This window comes from Ruditapes philippinarum, unplaced genomic scaffold (genome assembly GCF_026571515.1).
Source record: "Ruditapes philippinarum isolate M1 unplaced genomic scaffold, ASM2657151v2 ctg7561_1_1_1_1, whole genome shotgun sequence".
Classification (NCBI taxonomy): Eukaryota; Metazoa; Mollusca; class Bivalvia; order Venerida; family Veneridae; genus Ruditapes; species Ruditapes philippinarum.
This window is the reverse complement of record NW_026851986.1, coordinates 19,577-43,600: the sequence shown is the minus strand read 5'-3', so window position 1 is coordinate 43,600 and position 24,024 is coordinate 19,577. Positions and strand designations below refer to the sequence as shown.

The window sequence follows — 24,024 nt, the reverse complement described above, 5'->3', positions numbered from 1 at the left end:
TATAACTTTTGTAGAGGACCACCTAAGTATCATTTTTATATAACTTTTGTAGAGGACCCCTAAGTATCATTTTTATATAACTTTCGTAGAGGACCACCTAAGTATCATTTTTTATATAAGTTTTGTAGAGGACCACCTAAGTATCATTTTTATATAACTTTCGTAGAGGACCACCTAAGTATCATTTTTTATATAACTTTCGTAGAGGACCACCTAAGTATCATTTTTTATATAAGTTTTGTAGAGGACCACCTAAGTATCATTCCTGTGAAGTAAGCTTCCAATCCATCAAGTGAATTAGGAGATGTTGTTTAAAGTAATTGTGGACAATGCCTGACAAACTGCCATCATGAAAGCTCATCTCCGAGAACAAAGAGCTCAGGTGAGCTAAAAATGTATCAACTTAATGGCATGTTTTCAAAGTGTTCTGTTGGTGACATCTTATGTTGCCTTGGTAACTGGTATAGAGTGACTATGTGTGAAAGTGACATTGTGACACTCCACTTTGAGTCAATACACATTATTTATTATCACACTAAAATTTCTACAGCCATTGCATCAATATAACTTGAAGATGTTTGGTTGTCCACAAACTTTAATGATATATCTGGCATATTAAACCTTTCTGTCACATTTCACTTGATTAGTTAGTACTCTGTCATGCACAAATACAAAATAACACTTCATACGTAATAGCAAGGGCCAAAAGACCATAAGACATTTTACTAAACACCCTATAAGAACATAAACTTCAACTGTCTTTTGCTAATACACATGTAATATTGGAAATATCGAAATATAAAAACTCTTTGATGAGACTTTAAAATCTGTCATCCTGATTTAATCACAAAGAAGAATTAAAACTAGAGTGATAAACTGTAATTCTAAAATCATATAAACATGCAATATTAAATATATTTATTAATGTTTCATAGTTTGGCGAGCTTTCTATCTAAAATGTATCAGAGTTTAATTGTATACTTTGAAGTACACAGTGCGTAAAATGAAGTGCAGGTATATGTTACCCATACTCCAATTACCGCACTGTCTATCAGAGATAAAAATAGAGCATGATTACATTTACTGGGGATTACTTATTGCAACACATGGAAAGGGGATAACAAAAGAAAAATTGTATTCAGATACTGTTACATTGGTTACTTTTTCTTGGGCTTAATATTCTTACAACAGCGAAAATGTTTTAATTCTTGCATACGATACAAATAAGAAAATCAAAACACAAGGCAATCAGATTTATACTTGAAAGCTATATCCCCTAATACAAATCAGATAGCCTTGTGTTCTGATGTTCTTTGTATAATATGACACATTCAAAATTGAAATATATTTCTATCTACTCACCATGGCTACTTCCTCTGTTACTAGACTGTGTCCCACTGACCTACCATTATCTTCATGACTATAACAACACATTTTTATTCACTATAATTTTTTATTTAACTCTTCTATGCAACGAAATTTGTTAAAGTGTATAAAGCTATATACCTGCTTCAAAAATAATTGTTTGAATTTTAAAAATGCTTGTATGATATAATCATGTTAGATAATTGCCTTAAAAGTGAATTGCGCATGCACAAAACCATTGCTAAACGGATAAAGCCCTACTTAAAATAGCAAATATTTTGTTTCAGAACATTTTATTCTGTATACGTACAATTTTCATGTTTGTTAAATTACAGAGACATTCTATGTTACAACTTTTTCGGGAAACAACCATATAATAATGACACCAATATAAATTTACTGTTGATAGATTTCATAAAAATACTTCATAAGATATAGATTTATACCCTCTGAGCTGGAGATTTTTATGTTTTACAATTTTATATTATACATGTGTAGGTAATCTGATTTTTTCTCATTTATCTAACAAACAATACGGAGTGGAGTGTAAAATTCTGTTTTAACTTTTTATTCTAAAACTGTCCATTTGAGTGACAAACAGACTTGAGGTGGGCATTATATCCCTGTCATTAAAATTTAGGTAGTTTGCTTTGATAATATTTTTTTTAATGAATCCTTGAACCATTTTTTATCTTATCACATAAATGTAGATAAATTTCAGCTAAATATTTTTTTCCTTAATATTTCGACTAACTACCATCTTGAAATTGATCTCTCACATTGAGTCAATAGTCATTTGTCTCACACCCTAGATTCAGAAATACATATGTCCATCTGTCAGAGACATGGCATCAATAATTAATCATTTAAACTGCTTAACTTCTATCATGGATTTGCACCATCTTGAATCTAATAAAGTCCATTTAAATTTCAACAAATTTCAATAACAAATGTATTTTTGTCTCACATGCTAGACTCAGAAATTAAGTGGAATAAGGAGCTGGTAATTGGTAATTACTGGTTAGTTATCCAGGAAATATTGTTTGATGTACTTACTATTGAGATATGACCAATTTTGTGTTAAAATAGGCAGTCAAACACAAACAAGCAGCACCAAAATCACATTTTTATCTCTCACAAGAAAATAATAATTTTCACACATTTCTCCTGTAATCTCAGTTTTCAATAAAAATTATAGTATTACTATTAGTTTTTGCACTTATATGGTCCTATATAAACAATTGCTTGAATATACATGTATAACCTGAGCTGCTAGGTGACTGAGGGTTATATTTCAAACAAACATTTATATGTCATGGATCTTTATAAAGAATTTATAAAACAGCAAACTTTAAAGCAAAGATGAAACTTCTTCATAAATTGACAGGAGCTGTGTATATGGCACTATATACACTACAGCCTCATTATAGCACTCATGTTGGGGTCCAATGTCTCAACAACGTGTTCTAACAAGGCTCTCATTAGAACTCTCATTGCGAAATTACCACATTACCCCACCCACCGCCTAAATATATAACGCCGACGATTTTTACTTACTGTTCAACGAATATCAACATTATCTTTTTCTAAAACAATTCCATGATGTAAACATATATTATATTCACAAATAATACTAATTATATTTAAAAGAAACAAAAAACTTTCGAAAGAAAAACATAAATCATGAATGTAGTGTAAACAGTTAGCCATTACACTGTAATTTACAGTCTAGCTTTAGTTGTGTCCCCTAGTTAATCAAACGTCATTTATTTCCTGTCTAGGCCATTCTATTTACAGTGCAGGATTTTAAATTGATTTTGGGCTTGTGTGGGTAATTTAAATCACCGAGGTTTACATGTCACAGATATGTGTGTGAATTTTAGTTTATTTATACTCACCACCGGTTGCCCATGTTACAGTTATGATATGAATTTGAGATTTTGGAAACAATTTGATGCCTGACTGATGGACAGGTAAAATAACAAAAGAGCGGATAAACGCTAACCTGGGCATGTTTTTCACACCTTTGCCGCTCATAAATGTCCTAATTACAATTGTTTATTGTCCTTGACTGTCAAATTGAACAAGCGTTATAGCGGGCTATCAATCTAGATCTACCTAATTTTTTTTTTGGAGCCAAGGTCTATGAGCGCTATACTGAGATTAGCGTTATAACGGAGAGCGATATATTGAGGCTACAGTGTATTAAAAGTCACAATTATCTAATGAAAACGGATGTTACAAACATGCATTATTTTAATACCTTGGATACAAGGCTACTTCATAATAGCCTGGCTCTCCATATAGCACCAGAACATTCAGCAGCTTGTTGCCAGTAAACTGTTGAAATGTTTTAATACCTCTACTTGTCCAACTTTTTACAAGCTGAAATACATACATGTATATAACAAATGAACTTCATAAAACCTAAACATTACATTGCTGGCTAAAATAATTCTATTTTTTAGCCTTTCAAGTTTTTCAAATTACTAGTCATTGTATTTGACTGTACAGTTTATTACATAACAAAATTTATAAAAGTAACAAAACTGTTTATTTAAATGTCACAATATTGCTATGAAGTGCAAGGTGTTATAAAACAAGAGTTGCCAAACTAATGGAAAGACAAACTATTCAAACAATAGCTATGAACAACTTGCAGTCTTCGCCTTAATTTTTTATCAGCACTAGCCCAGTTGGGCTAGCAGCTTACAAATTTCACTAGCCCGAACACATTTTAACTAGCCCGTACCAAAATGGTATTTTTTGCATACATTTTGTACAAAATAACACTTTCTATATGTTTTATATACCATTTAACATTATTAAAATATCAACTAATCAACTTTTCTTCCTTTCATTATTTAAATAAGAAGAGTTTAAACTACATATGAAAAGAAGATATTTTGATATTTCTGTGGCATTGTCCACAGACACTGAAAAAAATTGTTTAAAAACTGAAAATACTCTTCTCCTCGTTTACTGTAACCATGTCGGCTGATACATGCATTGACAACATATTTATATTCCTTTTAGTATTACTTTTATTTTTTTTTTTTTGGTGTGTTCCTTTTTGGCTTAGTGCCTTCAAAATACAAGAAAAAGACATATTGTGAAGCATGAGATGACGCCTAATAAATGTCTAACAATCAATCATATTTTCATAAGCGTTTTAAGTTCAATAAAGCTGCAAATAATTTTTAGGGCCAAGGTGGTTTACCCATCAAAATCTAGAGTAAAATGAAAAATTCTGGGGTAAAATTTATAAAAAGAATTTGCATTGTTTTGTTATCAAATTTCATTGCCTTCTAAAAAGTTCCTTTCTTTACATAAATCAGACTGACTTATATAATAAAATATTGATTCAATGTGAAATAATACAAAATTTGCTCAGTTAAGGCAGGCTTCCCTAGACTAGGGTTTGTTTAGGTTACACAGCAAATTAATGACAAGACTCATTTTTTGTTGGTGACATGTTGTTGTTTGAATGTGTCACATTCTTTTACAATCAGCTACATGGTCAGCATGAGGCTTTATTCATACTCTATTTCTACAGACTACATTTTAGTGCCGTTCTTTGGTTTGATTATTTATAAATTGAAATTAGAATTAATGAAAAATAAATATAATAAAATTAAAACTTTTATACACAAAGAATTAGTCTTTGAGGAAATTGTCCGTAACTGTAAACTTGGTACGAAAATATTGAGTACAAAACTGCAGATGGCAAGAGAGAAATATGTTTTCCAATAACTAAAGTGGCAAGTACAACATTTTTCTTTATTTTGTAGCAAAAACATTATAATATATGTCTAAACAAATTGAATATTAGGTTAAGTCCTACGATGATTACACCAAATTTAACTTTATCAATAATTTCATTTCAGAAACTCCCAAGAGTTACCTTCCCTTTTTACTCGATGTCACTTCCTGCTACTTTCGTTTTCAACTTACAGCAGTGTTGACAATAGTACTTTTAGTTTTCCATCCAATTCAGCAGAAATATATTGTATTTTCATAAAGCCAAAACATTGCTATCTGGAGCTCTGCATATTTCGAACATTTTCTTAATTTGGATATGAAAAAAGCCCTCGACCAGACGGGCTACCAGCTTGGAATTTTCACTCGACCACCCGCAAATTTACTCGACTCGGTCGTCGGTCGAGTGGGTTAAGTCGAAGACTGAACTTGTAGTTTAAAAAGTTAAATTACTATTAAGGAATAGATATCACTGTCTCTTTAAATGATTTTAAACCTCATGTAACAACAGATCAAACAAAACAATGTGATCATCACAGATTATCAACTCACAGGTTTTACTCCAGCTAAACTACATCTAACAGCCTGCGGTGGACACAACTTAAATTTTGCTGGCACATTGATACAGATCTTGTCAATTGCCTTCAGTTCTGTGTTTCCATAATCTACATAGAACACATCAACAGAATCACCCCTAAAACAGAAATCAGAATTATAATTAACTTAAGCGGTCATTAGCCCTAAGTCATTAAAAAGAATAGTAATTTGTTATAAATGCTACAAACCTAATGTGAAAAACTGTACTTGCAAATGAAAATCACAATGAATTGATCAAAATGTTAACAAAAAAGAATAGATTGTTTTTGCAAAATTTTTCCAAAAATACAAGTTCTATGTCCAACTGATTAATCCTACGTCAGACACTTAGCTTAGGTCAAGACTGTTCTGTAACGCCAAAGCACTTTCTAATTATTTGATTAACAGGGTTTTTAGTGATGACTTTATCCTTTGACCGACTGACAAAAATCTCTGGGACATCTTTAAAGTCAATTGATCCAACCCTTTATAACCCTATCAATGTGGTTTTCTAGTTATTGCTTGGACAAGCTCTTAGTGGTCAAGGTCCACAGTGACCTTTCGGCCCCCTCTGACCTCTGGACTGACAGCAATATCATTTAGGGGTTTCATCTATTATTAACTACAAATCTAAATACCAAATCTCAGTTCCTGTAGGCAAATGAATTCTCTTTTGAATCTTAGAAACTATTAAGTGCTAAGGCCTAAGTGACCTTGACCTTTGACCTCAACTCTTCTTTCTAGTCACAAAATCTCAACCACAAAATATCTAAGTTTTTATTCCCTTGGAGTTCAAAGAAACAATGAACGGTTTATATAGAAGGGGAAAAGGGTTTTACCTCAGATATAAAATTGGAAAAACGTAACTATAAATAGGACTGCAAGGGAGGTAACTTTAGAAATAGCCCAAATTAAATACAAAATTAATTAAAATTAAATCAACAACATTATATTTTACAATAAAATGCAACAATTAATTGTATCATAAGAGGCCGAATGAAAGCATGTTTAAATTTAAATAATTTTATGGAAGATAAATATACACCTCTGAACTAATTGAATACACTAATTCCTTTTTTTTCTAAATCACAAAAAAATATAGAAATTATATATTTTTTGCAAGTAATCGAATATCAATTTTGTTAACCGATACTTTGAACATTCCATCGAGTACTCAGTTCACTGATAACTCGTTGCCACCCATAAAATTAATGTGTTTTAAAAAAATGAATGCCTCAATGATTTACCTTATTAACATAAACTGTAGAAACAAATAACTGGTCAAAACAATCTGCCACTCTTGAAACAGATTTTTAAAATAAAATATATCTCTCATCTATTTATATTAGGGCTGGGAACGAATAAGGAATTTGATGTTGATATTCGTTTTCCATATTCGAATATATTCGAATATTCGTTTTTACAACATTTGTTCCAATATTTCTCTTTGACCTATACGTGCGTCGAATACTATTCTACTTTAATATGCTTGTAATAATCGACGATTAAAATACCTTCATTACTACGTCATTTTTTAAAAATTTTCATATATTGTAATTCGACATATATGTTTACGATTTGAAATAAATTCATAATTTTATTGCCTTTTTTCAGTTAATCCCATTTGTCTTATTGACGGGAGGTAACTAGCGTGACTTGATTGACAGTAATATGAATCATCGTAGCCTCTTAGCCGCAATAACAAATAATTATATTGAAATATTTAACTTGTATTATTTTTTATATTTATTTATAATTTTAGATACGGTTTCAAATAATCTTAAAATAAATTTAGCTATAATGCAGTAAATATCACACGGAGTGTAATATCTACGGAATAAATATATTCTGACGGAATATAGACACTTAATTCCCATGCTTTCATAGCCGCCGATTAATACATGCCGATTTATTCTTCTTCACAAAATTTAAGACATTGATTAATAGGAAAGATTATAGCACAGAAAACAATAAATAAGATACGGTAATTAAAATCGGAAAAAAATCTAAACTGTTAAACAGGTAAATTGCAAACTGTGAAACGGGCCCTTTTGATCAACTAGACCCCAAAGTTTTCACAGTTAATTGGCGATTATCGTTGACACGTGTCATACAAACGTGTGAACACCTGGTCAAATAAAGGTCAATGGTTTTATTTACGTCATTTTACGATATTAATTGAATTTGAAAGTAATATCAATTTTTTTTTTCGAATGTTCGTATTCATTTTTCAATGTTCGAATATTCGGTAGTGTTTCAAATATTCGAATATAATTCCCGGCCCTAATTTATATGTCTCACCAAATTCAAAGATATTCATTCATGCGTGATTATGACTTAAGTTTTAAGTCTTGCTTTACTTATTGGATAATCATGAAATGATGTCCTACACACAAAACCATGACTTTGAATTTAATGCCAACTAATCACTATAGTGCATGGTTTCACCAAACTAAAGTCTTCACCAAACTAAAGTCTAAAATAACTACAAATTCTTACTGCATCACACGAGCCACTTGTCCTCTTTTCAAGCATGTGCCCTTTTCAGAGTCAGATTTTACTAAAACAACAGTGCCAGGTTCAAGATCATCTATACTTGTTGCCGACGACCAACCCTGGTATACAAATGCTTGCATGTCCTTTTGTAGCTGCTCAAACTGAAGTAAATTTTCCCCTGAAAATGAACAAATTCTTTATGTTGGCATTATTTCACTGCATTTGTACCATGTTTTGTTTGAAAGCAAGTGATTTTTTTATTATTTGTTTAAAACCTGAAAAATTTAAACTTCCCCCTTATAAAAAAGAAAATGTTAAATTTCTTTTTTTCAAAAAAGAAAATTTCCCAAAAAAATAAATTTAAGTAAGATTAATTAAAAGATTTTTTTAAATGAAATAAAAAAATTTTTAAACCTAACAAAAAACTATATTAAAGGCAGCCGACTGCTTCAGTGCTTGACTAAAAGCAAATAAAGTTAAAATTTAACTTTTTCAAAATTTAAACCAGAATTCCCAAATTTTGGGAGCATCATGTTAAAAAATAATCAAAAAAGAGAACAAGTGTGTGTAGTTTAACCCCTTTTTCTTCTTTAAAGTAGTTTTGTAAAATTTTTCCAACTTGCCAAAAATTTAAACCAAAAGTGTGTTTGCCAATTTGCCTCAGTCTGGGGTGAATACAATAGCTCTCCCTATTCTTTGAATAGTTGAGCTAATAATTATTAACATACTGTTTCTATCATTTGATAAAAAACTTCTCTTGTCTATATCTTATTACTTATTAAACTAATATTTATACCATCCTATAAATACTGATAATGATTCTAACAAATATATTGATATTTTGTGATATTAAAACATATTGATCATTATTAAATGTAACTATCTACTTAGCAGTTGTACTTATATCTCCATATTAAGGTGCATTTTTGGGGCAAAATATCTAGGAATAAAATAGACATCCCTTAAAACAACTGAACTAGTGTCTTGAAGTGTGAAAATGATTTATAATAATAGTCTTACTGGTGCCCAGCTGCATCCAGAAGTAATGTGGATCTATAACCTGACACACTCTACCTATCCACACAAACTCACACACATCCTTCTTTATACTCTCCATTCTGAAACAAAACAAAATGCAGCTTCAATTATTTATATGAAATATATAAAGTTAAAAAACTACATTTCAAGTACTCAATTTTCTTTTATACAGCTACAATGTAGGTAATCTATTTGAAATGACAAAATTTTCTTACATAAAAATGTAGGGATCATGCATAGTGTTTGAAATTAGCAGTAGTCCTATAGCCCTAGACTACTAATTTTCTCCTCGGGCTACCAACTTTCCACAGTAACAAGCCCGACCAGGCTACTGTATTTTCAGAGGCAATATAAACAACTGTTATGAACAAATGACTCGTGCTTAGTTTTGGGCTAGTGAATATTCCAATCTGGTAGTCCGACTAGCCTAGTTGATTCAAATCCTAATTTCTTACACTGCATGCATAAGACATATTCAAATGAATTAGAATGGAAGAAAAATATTGTAAACATTAATCACATCAGAGGCAAATATCATTCATAAAATCATATTAAATAAAAAACTTTTACTTTTCATATATGTCATAAACTACAGACTGAACCATTTAATATTACTATTTTCCTATTTTATAGTCATATTTCTGAAAATAATTATCTTAAAGTGAATACAGAGGAGGAATGAGGGTACTTGATTAAAATCCTTGTTTAAAGACAAAAAAATAACATATATGCATTTTCAACATTCATATAATATTGAAAAATGCTGTACGGCTAGACAATACAGTATGTCCTGGCTAGCAGTATGTGACTAGAGTATGGCTAGAACTTTTGACTAACCGTACCATCCAGTACGGCTAGCCACTTCTGTTTTTTAAATTAAAATATTAATAATAAAAAATAGGGGACGAGTTATGGGATGAGTTGACCACGGGACAAAATGATCCAACATGGTGAGGAGTTGACCACAGGATAAGTTGACTGGAAATCCCCAATTACTGTAGTCCAATATATCAGACGCTACAGGCTTATTATAGTTTATGTCGGTCAAGCCTGACGTCTAAAAGTTATTGCTCATAAACGCATAGCATCATAAATAATAAAAAAAAATCTAAATAATGTCTTGCCTTTCAAGCTTTATTCAAAAGCTTATCTTCTTTTCTTTCAATTTCATGCTCAAAGTCAAACATTAAACAAAACTCTCTAAATAATGTACTTGTCAATTTAAAATAAAATATAAACATCAATCTATTTTTGTCTATCGGCCATACTGGTTAAGTAAGGCGTTTTACAGATTGATTCCAAATTTTTGAACAGAAAAATATATTCGAAAAGGCTGACGGTGCATGGGCAATTAATTCGTAAAAAAAAATCTGTTAGAATCTTCTGATTCAGTTAAACGCTTGCATTAGCCAATCAGATTTCACACAATGTATGCGGCCATTTGTTTATTGGCTGTATAAGGAATTTAATTATATTATACATGAGATTTAATCATGATTTTTGGGATGTGACAGTTTAATTATTTTGTCAAAAGGAATTTTTTTTAGTTTTGTTCATAAATAGGTCAAAATTAATGTAAATACACGCTGTCTTGTTTGTTTGTTCCGCCTGATTTTCTGGCGAACGTGCTATGTGTTTTAGAGAAATTTCGATATGATGATGCTTTGCCCAGAAGCAAAACGTCATATTTATAGGACTACAATTCCTGTTACTGTACTGATAGATTTAAATCAATTTCAAATAATTTGATTTTACAAATCTAAATATCATTTCACTTTTTCCTAAATGAAAATTTAAGGCTTCTTTCCAATTTCCAAGTAATAGGGCTTGTAAATATTTAACTTTATTGACATTAAAGCAGTGACAATTTAATAAACTTCTAACTGTAAAAAATATGAAATGAAACAGTAAAACATCTGCTAACTTCATCACACCAGTCGCGATGCACAAGTAAAGACGCTTGAGGTATCTGTCTATTGCATAGCCTTCTTTTAGGAGTAATGTATTGACATCCTGTTTTTTATAATGTGTAAATTTAAAATGGAAAGAACATTGGTTTTATTTTAGAAACATGCAATTTTCTGAAAATCAAAACTTTAGTTCCATTTTTTATATTCGGATACCCTCGGCGTCTAGGGGATCTACTTTACTTATTTTTTGGGCTGTTTACAAATTGTTCAATAAGTTAATCGAGCAATAAGAGTCCTTTGGTTGGACACCACTATATATATTAAATCGGTAAGTTACATAAGCAGATTTATTTAAGGTGTAATATTATGACCGAGGTACTGAATACATTTTCTTACATAAATTTTCTTAAAGCATACCAAACTTTACTTGAGCATATAATAATGGTTAAAGTTCTACGAGGAAAAAAATCATAATCTTCCAAGCAGTTAAATTATAGCGCCCAGACGTTCTTGAACTATGTTTTGGAAACATCATTATTAACACTTTTATGAATAAAGAAGAAACACATTAAATTTTAATTGAGGTATAATTATAATGCCTATGAGGCATGTTTGTTCTACTGTTCTCTATTTCTTATACAATACCATCTGTGGAGCTTTATATATCATAAACTATACAAAATATTTATAATATTTATAAAGGTAAAAAGAAATCATATTAAAAAAACAATAATAAAAAAAAACAAAAAACTTTCTAGTAAAATGAACTAAAACCATTTCACACTCAGCCTGTATAATGGCACTGTCACTCGGGGTTAAGACTTTGACCCAACTTTCCGAGGGCCTTGTCAATTGTAAATCGAATTTTTCATACGTGCCAATCAAAATAAGTATTTTTATTCAATTTTCACATGAATCAAAACATTTACCTTCATGTTTCAGTACTTATGGTTTTGAGACATGCAATACACGGGTTTTGTTTTTAATTCATGCAAACTAAATTTACGAATGGGACATGTGGACGCCCCACAAGTGTTAAAATGTTAAAAGCGGCTTAATATTGTTACAAACATAAATGGTGCGTCAGTGGCACTGATCTTAGTAGGCAAGTGGTTGTAGGACAGTATATCAATTCAAAAAGAGCAAGCGTTTCATTATTTACCAGTTAGTACACACATTAACTTATTCTTAAACATTATTCGATAAAAATACATTTTGTTTTAGAACTGTTCATGTATTTACAGTATCGGAAGACCTGGCCGCTGATGGTTACGCCAAATCTGTGGAATATATTCAATCCATGCTGAAATTTGACTTTATTATGACGTTGTCAGAGCAGAGCACGTGCTACCATGCTGCAACAGAAAGCTTGTGGTATCGTTATAGCAGCCACAGAGTGGTAAAGGCTGATCTGCAATTTTTGTTTTGTATTCTACATATATCTGTTTAATGCCATATAAATGTTATTTGTTTGTTGTCTGTCTGTCAGGTTTAACACATTTTACGTTGGTCCACCCTTCTGAATAACTAATGTGATTGTTCTCTGTAAATAACTTGCTAAGTATGTATTGCCGTATTTACAAATGTTAATTGCTTATATACCTTATGTTTTTATCATGTATCTTAATGAAAATATCCCGACTAAATTTTATGAAATATCCCAGTTTCATCAATATGGTACATGTATTTGGTAGCTTGAAGAGACTGGTATCTAGTACAAAAAGTAAAAGTGCACTGACATTTCTTACTAGGTATCTTAATGAAACTTGATGTCAGCACTACTATCTGTATTCATCTAGAGATTTAGGTAATACGTCTGTGGAATATACTATCTCTAATGATCTGTCATGAGCAAGCTTACAGCAGGTTTATTCTACACGAAGCTTATGCTGCTTTACTAGGTGTAAAATTAACCGATGTTTTTAGTCCTGATACTGATATATTTGTGCTTCTATAAAACCATTTCTGGCAGCCGAATATAGACACTATTTACTTCAAACCTTGTGGTAAAGTATGTACAGATCACTTACGAGAGATACATTCCAGTAAACAGAGTTTAGTGCATGCTTTCTGTGTATTGTCTAACAGGTTTTGATACATAGTATTCGAACATTAAAGGCCTTTTTTCATGTTACGTATAAGGTTGTTGATGAATTTGCAGATCTTGCTGATGTTAGGAAACCTCATCACATTCTATCTTAAGCTGTTGCATTCAAGTTTGTTGGCTTTCTGTACGAACATCACAAGCGCAACAACCTTCATGCTCGTGTGACTTCCATGGGTTTGTAGCAAAAAGCGCGGCTCAGGTCAAGGAAATTGCCCAAAACAAATAGTTTTTTATTCTTCATTTATTGTACTACGTTTAACGATAGTATAGATCTATTAGTAATATTTATCTAATCGACTTTAGGTTATTTATCCAAAAAGCATGGGTTTGTAGCGAAAAGCGCGGCTCAGGTCAAGGAAATTGCCCAAAACAAATAGTTTTTTATTCTTCATTTATTGTACTACGTTTCACGATAGTATAGATCTATTAGTAATATTTATCTAATCGACTTTAGGTTATTTATCCAAAAAGCATGGGTGTCGGCATTTTCGTTCAATCATGTTCACATGTTTTGGTTTTCCAAGGGTTAAAAAATAGATACTGATCCGATCTGAGGAAAACGAAAGCTGGTTGCTGATCGGTTGATTGAAAGATCACGAGGAGGTGACCTTGTTTTGGTGACTGTCAAAATAATAATTGTCCTGATTTTAATCAGATTTCCCTAGTTTCTAATTGCATAGAGGCTCTACAAGGACAAATAAGAGAACACGTTTTTACTATGTTGTCTGACGTAGAGAGAGATATGTAAATTGTTAAACTATGACACTAAATTCGATTGGACCATAATCTAGCTAAAAACAAGTTCAAACATGAATACGTACCTGCGTCTCACTCTGTGCATGTTAAGAATAATCCCAGAACATTTCTATCAATTGAAGATTATATAATCAGGCCAGTTATTAGTTTTTGAACTCGTACTTTTTGTCACATATAATCTTAAATTTGAACCTTGGCTAAATCCAGAAACCAAGTAAAATCAATATTTCGAATAAGTTAAGAAAATATTTTCTTTTCAGTAGATAAGAGTGTTTCTGACACTTGTAAGAATTAAAAATTGGCAATTCAATTGTAATTGACAAACCTTTCTTGGAGTTTTTAATTTTTGATGTCATCTTTGGGCCCATCTTAGATTTATCTGGTTTCATAAACTACAAACTCAAATAACCGTTTGGTATAAACGATTCTTGTTTGCAATGACTGTCCCATCTATTCTGTTTTTATACACTTTTACAGTTACATTCAGCTTAGGTCTGCTTCAAAAGAATATCACATTGGAAAAGGGATGTCATTCTTTCCTTTATAATGGCATGAAAACAAGTCAACATATCTACTGCAATATCTATGCAAACAACTACCCATTATAAGCGTAATTACATTGCAACCATTTTGAATTGGGTGGGCATATTTAATAGTAAAGACATCAAGTATTTCTGAAGGAAACCATTTCTAATGACATTCTCTACGATTGAAAACAGAATCAACCATACTGTGGAACGATTCATTTGGTTAAAATAAATGGTTATTTTAAGTATTATGTAACTAAGAAGATGTCGCAGAGACAGATAATTCTTATTGACTTGTGACTCCTTGGTAAAAGTGTCAGATTTCAGCACGTTGCAAAATGACACCTCTGATTTGCTTCAAAACTAAATGGGCCCCATACCCTAACTAGTTAGAATAAGAGAAGCTTCACATTTCTTGGTAACATCTCACTACAGGAAAACATTAACATGATTATCTGTTTGAAATACTGTTATTTCTTTTACTACATTTTTTTGTTGTTCCTATTTGCCAAAATTTGGACAAAAGATGGCAGAAAAATTTATGGACAGACCATCAGCAAAATTATTTCACGTAATAAAGGAATAAACATGCAACAAAAATGGACTACCTTTATAAAAGAATCTTTTTTGACACGAACATTTATTGATTAATCAGTAACATTCACACCTGTGTCAAGAAACAATTGTACATGTATTGTAACTCCTCTTTTGCCTTTATGTTAGTTACATATTAACACTTCCAGAGACCCGTTCTTTGGTAGTGAGAAATAAAGATTTTATTGGAAAAAAGATACATGTACTTGTACTTTATCACTTACCGGTAACTGGTGTCAAGCATTGTCCTAGAGTTATATAAAACATAAAATATTCTACGAATTCCGGACAGTCAAATATATTTTGTATATATTTATTGCAAAAACGACTCAAGTTCAACATGATGACAAGATGCTTACGAAAATGTGTGTATACACTAATTTGTTATTATAGTTGCTATAGAAATGTCAAGATATTTAAAAGTTTCCGCTCTTGTTTATATGCTAGTGCTATTTTGTAACAAACACTTATATATAATCATATGCGGTTATCATACACTTTAAAAATCACCTTTTTACATTTACATTAAAGCAGCACGCCTCCAGATTCATGCTTATTTGCATGAAAATTTTGAAAATGTATTTGAATGTGTAATATTGTGAAGTAAAGGAAGCATTTTACACATTATCAATGGAACTTTCAAACCATGTAAATAACCAAAAAATGGTCAGAATATGCATAAATTGCCCTTACTGCGTTAGTAACGCAGAAGAAATGTGATTGTAAATACTGAAAAGTCAGTCATTAATCGCACATAACATGTAAAATATTACTTAAATCTTGAAACTTGAAATTTTTCAAAAACATCATGGTACATTTTTCTCAAGTTTGATTTTATTGAAATATTTGGACTCATCTGTTAAGTGAAATCAAATTTGAACTAATTTGGGTTGCTTAGTAGATAAGTTAAGTGATGTACTGCGGGCCTCCAGCTAACTTCGTGCCGATTCTTTTTAAAGCACATTTATTCTTAGCACCAACTTTTTCACGTAAAGAGAATCAAGTATGTTCAGGTTTATTCTATTTTATCGCCACATCAGCGTGTTTGTGCCTGTAGAGGCTGTAAAAAGTCCCCCGAACAGGGATGTTATATTTTCGATCCTTAGAGGTCGTTTAACACACATTATTGTTGTGTTTGTGGTATTTTTAGTTTCAACTATTTGGCTTTTTTTTCGATTTGGGTGGTTCGAATATTCCTCACTTGAATAATGTTGAATCACCCTTAGGATATGTTGCCTGCTTTTTAACTTTGCCTTTTGACGTCTTATCTGTGATATGCAGGCTTCATAACTTCTGATCCCCTTTCAAAATTCCATTTTGTTTAGTTCCGCCCATTGTTTTCTCGTTTAGGGCACATAGTTTCTATTACTTGGGGGCCGTACGCAGCTTTTCATGGAATGGCACAAATGTGTCACATTGTAAGTTCCACGATGAACACATCTGCGAATGTCTCTAAATTCAAAATTTTGCCATGTTTAAATGTGGAATTCTGCTTAAGCCGGTGCTATGGGGCATAAACGGTAGTTTTGCACTTGACAATACCGACCATGAACAGGCCCAATTAAACCGAGCTTGCAACAGTTTCAATTTTTGCCGTTTTGGTCTTTCTTTACATATATATATATATATATATATATATATATATATATATATATATATATATATTTTAATTATGTATTAATTATTTATACAATACAAGAGCCGGTTTTAACCGGGTGATGCTACCCGAATAGATTTTGGACACAGAAAAATACACCTCTTGTAGTTTCAATGTTATGTCCCGGACAAAGTTCAAAGAGCAATAATTCCAAAATTAGGCAAGGCAGAGTTACGGTTCTTTGCATTGCACTTTTACTCAATGAGATCTATCTTATTACAAATTTTCATGTTGATATCTCTTTAAGTATTAAAGTTATGTCCCGGACAAAGTTCAAAGTGTAAAAATTAACAAAGGACAATAACTCCAAAATTAGGCAAGCTTTTTCACTGCACTTTTATTTAATGAGATCTAGTAACCTACACATTTTCTTCTTGATACCTCTTATGGTTTCAGAACTATGTCTCGGACAAAGTTCAAAGTGAAACATGTGGGTTTCAGGTTATGCTCAGGACAAGATTTTTCTAAAAGGAATATAATTCAAAAAAGTGGCAAAAAAGTTATGATTCTTTGGCACTACACTCCTCCTCTATGCCCTCTACCACTGGTTGCAGTTTTAACAAATTATGTACAAGTTATGCTCCGGACAAAAAAGACGGAAGGTCGGACAAGACTGCTTCTATATGCTCTCCTTTAGGGATCATAATAAAAGGGATGGGGGATAACATCCAAAACGCCACAGATAATATGAGACAAACATTTATAGAATCATCAGATCACACCAAATGAGCATCTCGATAATCCGATTTTTTTTCTTGATATCTTTTTGTTGCTGCTTTTATCTATTTCTATCCCCTCACATGAAGTTTAGGGGGTATACAGGATTCACCTTGTCAGTCGGTAACCTTGTGTTTTCCGCAGGATAACAAGAGTTTGGAATGAGCAAATGTAATCAAACTTGTTTCCGGAAGATAACAAGAGTTTGGAATGATCTATTGTAATCAAACTTGGTATATGGAACCTTTCTGTTGAAACCCCGATTGGGATTCCTTTTTGACCCCTTGGGTCAATGTCACTGTTACTCAAAATAATTTCCTAACAATAACAAGAGTTAGGAATGAGTTATTGAAATCAAACTTGGTACATAGCAAGTTCATATGAAATAGAGAAAAACAGAATCCCTAAAGAAAGCCCAACACGGCAAAATTGTAAAATGTTGCAGGCTCGGTTTGATTGAGCCTGTTCATGGACGGTACTGGAAAGTGCATGTTACCGTCCAAGCCCCCTAGCACCGGCTTAAGCAGAATTCAACATTTAAACACAAAAAAATTGTGAAATTTTGAATTTAGAGACATCCACAGATGTGTTCATACGGCGGTTATAACCTCGTTTGTGATTGCATTTTTTATAAATATACAACAAAAACATTCCAATGAGATGAAAATAACCTTTGCACTAATTTGTTTTAATTGTTATATTTAATAATGTTCATACTTCTTTATATGCTAGTATTTTTTAACAAACACTTATATATTTAAATATAGACAGAGTAAGACATGAGACAATGTTCAAATTTGAATATAGCAAGCTTATTTGAAGACCATGGTTGAGATTACTTTTATACTCCTGGGGTCAATGTCATTGTTACTAAGAATAGAAAAAATAGTCCAAACGTTATCTTGCCTGTATTTCGTTTTAGTTTGTCATTCACTTTATTACGAATACGTTTATAAATATTGCAAAAGGCAAAGAAGTACGGTGCGTAAGTTAAATTTAATCAAATTATCATCCGGTTGCGTAAATATGTGTATACTTATAAATTGTTTTTGCGCGCTTGCTTAATAAATGATAACAATTGACATGAAAAACGCCTTTTTCCCATCTTAATCTGTATTTTACAGCGGGTGGTCAATTAGGGATCTTTTTTAAATTCATTAATCATACCGCTTTACGAATTTGAAATAGAGAGCGGACTCACTATTGTACAGCGTGTTCAGGAATTAGCCCCTTAAAACATTAAAAACAAAAGTTAAAAGGTGTACGTCGAGTTCACCCGATATAATGTTTCAACTTATTTCCCCATCATAACTTAATCGATTTTCCAAACTCAACAACTTGTGAAGCTGAAAAAGACTGTAAGCGAGTGTACGAGCGAATGCTATTTTCTTAATCTTAGGTACTAGCATGCACGTACGCTGATGAAAAAAAGATCGATGTCGGGAGCAGGGATCGTTAAGTGAAACAATTTTATTATTATTCAAAGGATGAAAATGTTAATTAGAAACAATTATATATACATACCATGACTTTTAATGGTAGTAAACCGTTTCTGTCCTGCTAGACAACTTTTTATATGTGACTTTGAGTTAATAGGAAAGATATTTCTTAGCGATTTCCGGCCCCAAATCGCACTTTTTACAAATAAAATAAACATCTGTCTACAGACGAGTACAAAACTTTGAGAGAACAAAGTAAGGTACCTGTCCAGCAAAACCATGTTTTTAATGTTACTCTTTTACTTTACATTTTAATTGGAAAATTGACCTGAATGTAGCACATTTTCTCACTTTTATTCAAAATTTCCTAGCAGTTTTTCGGCCATTGTTATTTTTATATCATTCAGTTCTAGTAAGAAATGTAAGAATGATTTTATCAAAGAAATTAAACTTCTAAGGTCTGCAGCAAATATATTGTTAAAAGTATTGATTTGCCTGAAATGGGGTTTCAGTTAGTGGGATGGGCATTCAAACTAGAATTCCCTAGGTATTGCTTAGTTTTAAAATTCTAACGTTACTTTAAACATCAGGCAAAACTTCAAAACATATAAATCGCTGTACTGTTTTAATTGTTGCATAGTAAACAAAAGTCTCCATGATTTGATAAAGTAATAGAAATGCCCTTCTTGTAAAAAATAAACTGTACAGGACGAAAGCGATAAAGGGCCGGAAGACTGCTGGGGGCTGGAAACTGCTAGGAAACCAGTTTACCGATTTGTAGAACTTTATAGTAAAATTGTATAATTTGTTAGAGCAATTTTGTAGGCGATTTACCTTTATTTTCCAAGTAAAACGATTTAATATACATTGCAACAAATAACATTAAAAAGTAAAAGTGTAAGATTCAGTAAATGATATAGAACAGAACAACGTACATTTTGTGATTGCTTGTCTGACTCCCTCCTATATCATACATCACAGATAACTTGAGATTTACTCATAAGACTATTTTTATTTATACGAGGGCATTTGGCCTGAGTATGTCCATATTGTGGTGTAATAATGGTGCTGTGTTATCACCTTGGCTTTAGTTTGGCCATCATTGAACTGACTCATATGGGTCAGGTTCAATTTGTTTGGGTATGTAGACATGTACTTGTGTTCCTTTGGAAGTGTCAAATCACAAGTTATTTGCTAGCCTACTCTCACAAAAATAATATAAAAAGAACATAAACATATTATAAACAATACATGAATTGACTAGATTTGTTTTGATCTAAAGTGTCCTACTGTTTTTGTAAATGTAAAAAAGCAAATGGCTACCTGGAATGACACATTCTCATGGTATGGTATAATTTAAGTAATTATTTGAGTTAACATTCATTAACATTCCTTACATCAAAATGACTGTCAGCTCATAAAAGACTATACACTCTAAACATTTGTGATTGCTACACACCGCACACATTATACTAAACCTTGAACTCTTAAATTTGTTTTTCCTGCAAGAATCTGTATACAAGGCAAGACCTTTTTTGCAAATGTTGCTAAAAGCAGCTCGAGTAGATGAGTGATCACTGTGCAACAGTGGGACCGGTAGAATAGGGATATCAAAAGGTCTTCTTATTGTTAATGTATTTTAACATCGGCAAATTTAATTTTTCATCTTAATGTTTTTGATTTGACAATTATATGGAACGCTTTATCGAAAAATAACATATTTAACCCTTAGAAAAGCTGAATTGATAACCCATTTCTTAATTGGCTTTGGCAAGATTTTCGGCTCTGGCAGATTCGGAAGATAACATTACATTAGGCACAATGATAGGTGCCTCCCTCGATAGTTTTGATTTTATTTCGTTTTGTTTCGTATCGATGTACAAATTTAACTTGATTATTAAACTCCGCCTGCTTTGCCTACTGATCCTTTCATACAGTCTTTAAAATCAACTGCTTGAATAAACAAACATCTCTTATTCTCTGCACCCATCCACACCACAATCAAAACAATCATAAAACATTTTAAATGCTCTTTCATCAAGCCGTTGACACAATTTATATAATTCAACTAAATCACCACAAATGTCAATTTCATTTGTACCACTCTTGTTCATTTTTTCTTCTTTTTTTAGTGTCTTTATTATTTCCATGATCTGTGATATTTCAATGATATCCATTATGTTTTAAATAAATTTATTCATGTTCATGTATATCTTGGGCATGTATAAGTAACTGACCTACTGACCTGGCTGCGCGTTGTACACAAATGCACATGCAATTAAATGATAATTTAATGTGTAATTTAAATTATATGAGATATGATGTATATACTTATTTGTGTTGTTTTTATCTCCTTTGGTTTTTGTCACTGACAGATTGATTTGGACGTTTAAAGAAAGACAACAAAGCTGCTAATTAAAATCACCAATTTATTTTCAACATGACGCAAATTTAAAACTAGCACAAATTGGCATAACAACAGTTATATATATAGATGATTATGATGTAAATTGTGTAGTTTTTTTTTTCTAAAACGAAATGTAATTATCCACAATGTCATATATCCACAAAATATATATAAAAGTAAACACATATACTCGTTCACTGTTACGTATCTAAGTATTTTATGAGAACACATTTCGCTGAATATCGTCAACATTGTTAATTATATGGACATATCTATTGTTGAACGATGCCAATATTCATTTATATGTTTATATACCAAATATTTCATTACATACGAATAGATAGGTTATTATAGCTTTATCAATGGCTTATTGTACTATACATGAAAAAAATATGGCTTCTGCTTCTATAGCACAGTCAAAAAGACCGCGTAACAAACTAAATAACGTTTTGGTGAGCAAAAGTGTACCCTCCCCTTCTCTATCTTTCATGAAAAAACCATCCTCCAGAACACAAAATTCAAAGTGTGATCACAAAATTACATTTTAACTCTAATCTTAGTTGTTAATAACAATATATACTTCTACTTAACATTGGTATGTTTTTAAATTACTGAATAATAATGAAGTAACAAGAAAATAAAGAAATTGATTTACTTTTTATACTAAAAGAATATTGAAGAAAACATTATTTAATGAAAACATCAGAAATTTTATCTTTAAAAGAGAGTCATTATGTTTTTTTACTTCATGTTTCTTTAATGAAAAATGTTAAATCTACTCAAAGTTTTAAACGAATCACTTAGAAGTGTACAATTTTACTTACATGAACATTTATGATAAGCAAGAAACATCGCAATGCGACAAAACTAGGATTTCAACTTAATGTTTTACAGAAGCTTTGTCATTAAGTGCCATGGGGCTATTGTGAACATTGTTCAATTAAAATGTTTTTTGTTGGAATAATTATGGCCTTTTGATTTTTTACATATACATGTATACTAGTAATCAATAGATGAACATTAATTTGTTTCTTTCATAGTTTTGCAGATCTGAAATGCTAATATTATCTAATTAGATGCACATTACTACAAACAACTAACTCCAGATATAGACCGGAATCTATATTTAGTAACTGTGACACTGACCAAAAGCTTGCTATACTTTAAGTTTGATTGAAAGGTATAAATATAGATGGGGAGGAATATAAAATTACACAATTTGCTGATGATACTTCACTTTTGCTAGATGGATCAGAAAATTCCCTTAATACTGTTTTAAAGTTATTAAATACGTTTTCAGAAATTTCAGGATTGAAAGTAAATTTTGATAAAACTAAAGTTATTTGGATAGGCTCTCTTAAATACAGTACAAGATCTATTAAGACAAAATGGAAACTGACATGGGGTGATACACAGTTTAAATTGTTAGGTTTGATATTTGATGTTGATTTAGAAAAAAATGATAGTTAAATTTTAATGAAAAACTTCAGAAAGTTAAAAATAGTATAGGATACTGGAAAAAAAGAATGTTAACACCTATAGGAAAAATTACTGTTGTTAAGTCATTACTCCATCCTTTATTCACTCATTGCTTTACAAGTTTACCAACACCTAATTCAGCATTTTTGAAAACACTTAATGACTTATTTTATAAATTTATATGGGAAGGTAAAGCAAAGATAAAGCAATCAGTAGTTATTAAAACATATCAGGAAGGTGGTCTAAATATGATTGATATTGATAGTTATATACATTCTGTAAAGATAAAATGGTTTAAAAGATATGTTAGTAATAGTAACAGTAAATGTTATAAGCTAGTGATGGCTTTATTCAATATTGATAAAGTGTTTAGCACAGGTAATTTTTTTTGTAAATTGACAATTGATAAAATTAAAAATGCTTTTTGGATAGATGTTTTAAAAGCTTATATGATTTTTACAGATAAACTTTGTATAGACAGTTTAGAACAAGTGTTACAAATGCCATTGTTTTACAATCATAACTTGTTAGCAGGAAATAGATACTTTTATATTAAAATTTTTTATGAAAAAGGAATCAGATTTGTTAAAGATATTATTAATCCCTAAGGCGATTTTGTAGATTTAACTTACTTAGAGCAGGTGACACAAAAACAAGTAATTTTTTTACAATATCATAGTTTGAAAAAAGCAATATTATAATATGCACAAAAGCTTAACATTTCTATTTGTAAAGATTTTATTAATGTTCAATACCCTATTATGAGTTGTTATATTAAACCTATTTTAATTACACAAAATATCAAAAAGAAATATGTTTATGAAATTCTAGTTAGAAATCAAGATGTACCAACATGTCAAGAAAAATGGAACTCATTTTTTACAAATTTTGATATAAATTGGAATTTAATATATAGTTATGTATTTAAATGTACCAAAGATTCCTATATTCAGTGGTTTCAGACAAGAATAATTCATAGAACTTTAGCAACAAACTCACTTTTATTCAAAATGAAAATTGTTAATAGTAAAATGTGTACTTTTTGCAATTGCCAAGAGGAAACTCTGTTGCATTTATTTTGGGAATGTCCAAAAATTCAATCGTTATTTCAATATCTGAAAGACAAGATAGATAATTTTGATGATAATTTTAATTGTAAATCATTTATTTTAGGTTCTGAAGTTAATGATTTTAAAT

The 24,024-nt window shown here is 31.1% G+C and overlaps 1 protein-coding gene across 1 annotated transcript; it reads right to left on the bottom strand.

Moving 5' to 3' along the window:
* Window positions 1-1,362: 1,362 nt before the first annotated feature.
* Window positions 1,363-11,367, bottom strand: LOC132744883 (tudor domain-containing protein 5-like; the record flags this gene model as incomplete). The annotated part of the gene is given in 6 exon segments (XM_060733678.1): window positions 1,363-1,420; window positions 3,629-3,750; window positions 5,677-5,818; window positions 8,200-8,374; window positions 9,217-9,314; window positions 11,159-11,367. Coding segments are annotated over 6 exon segments (600 nt in total), but the record flags the coding sequence as incomplete, so codon positions are not given.
* Window positions 11,368-24,024: the final 12,657 nt, after the last annotated feature.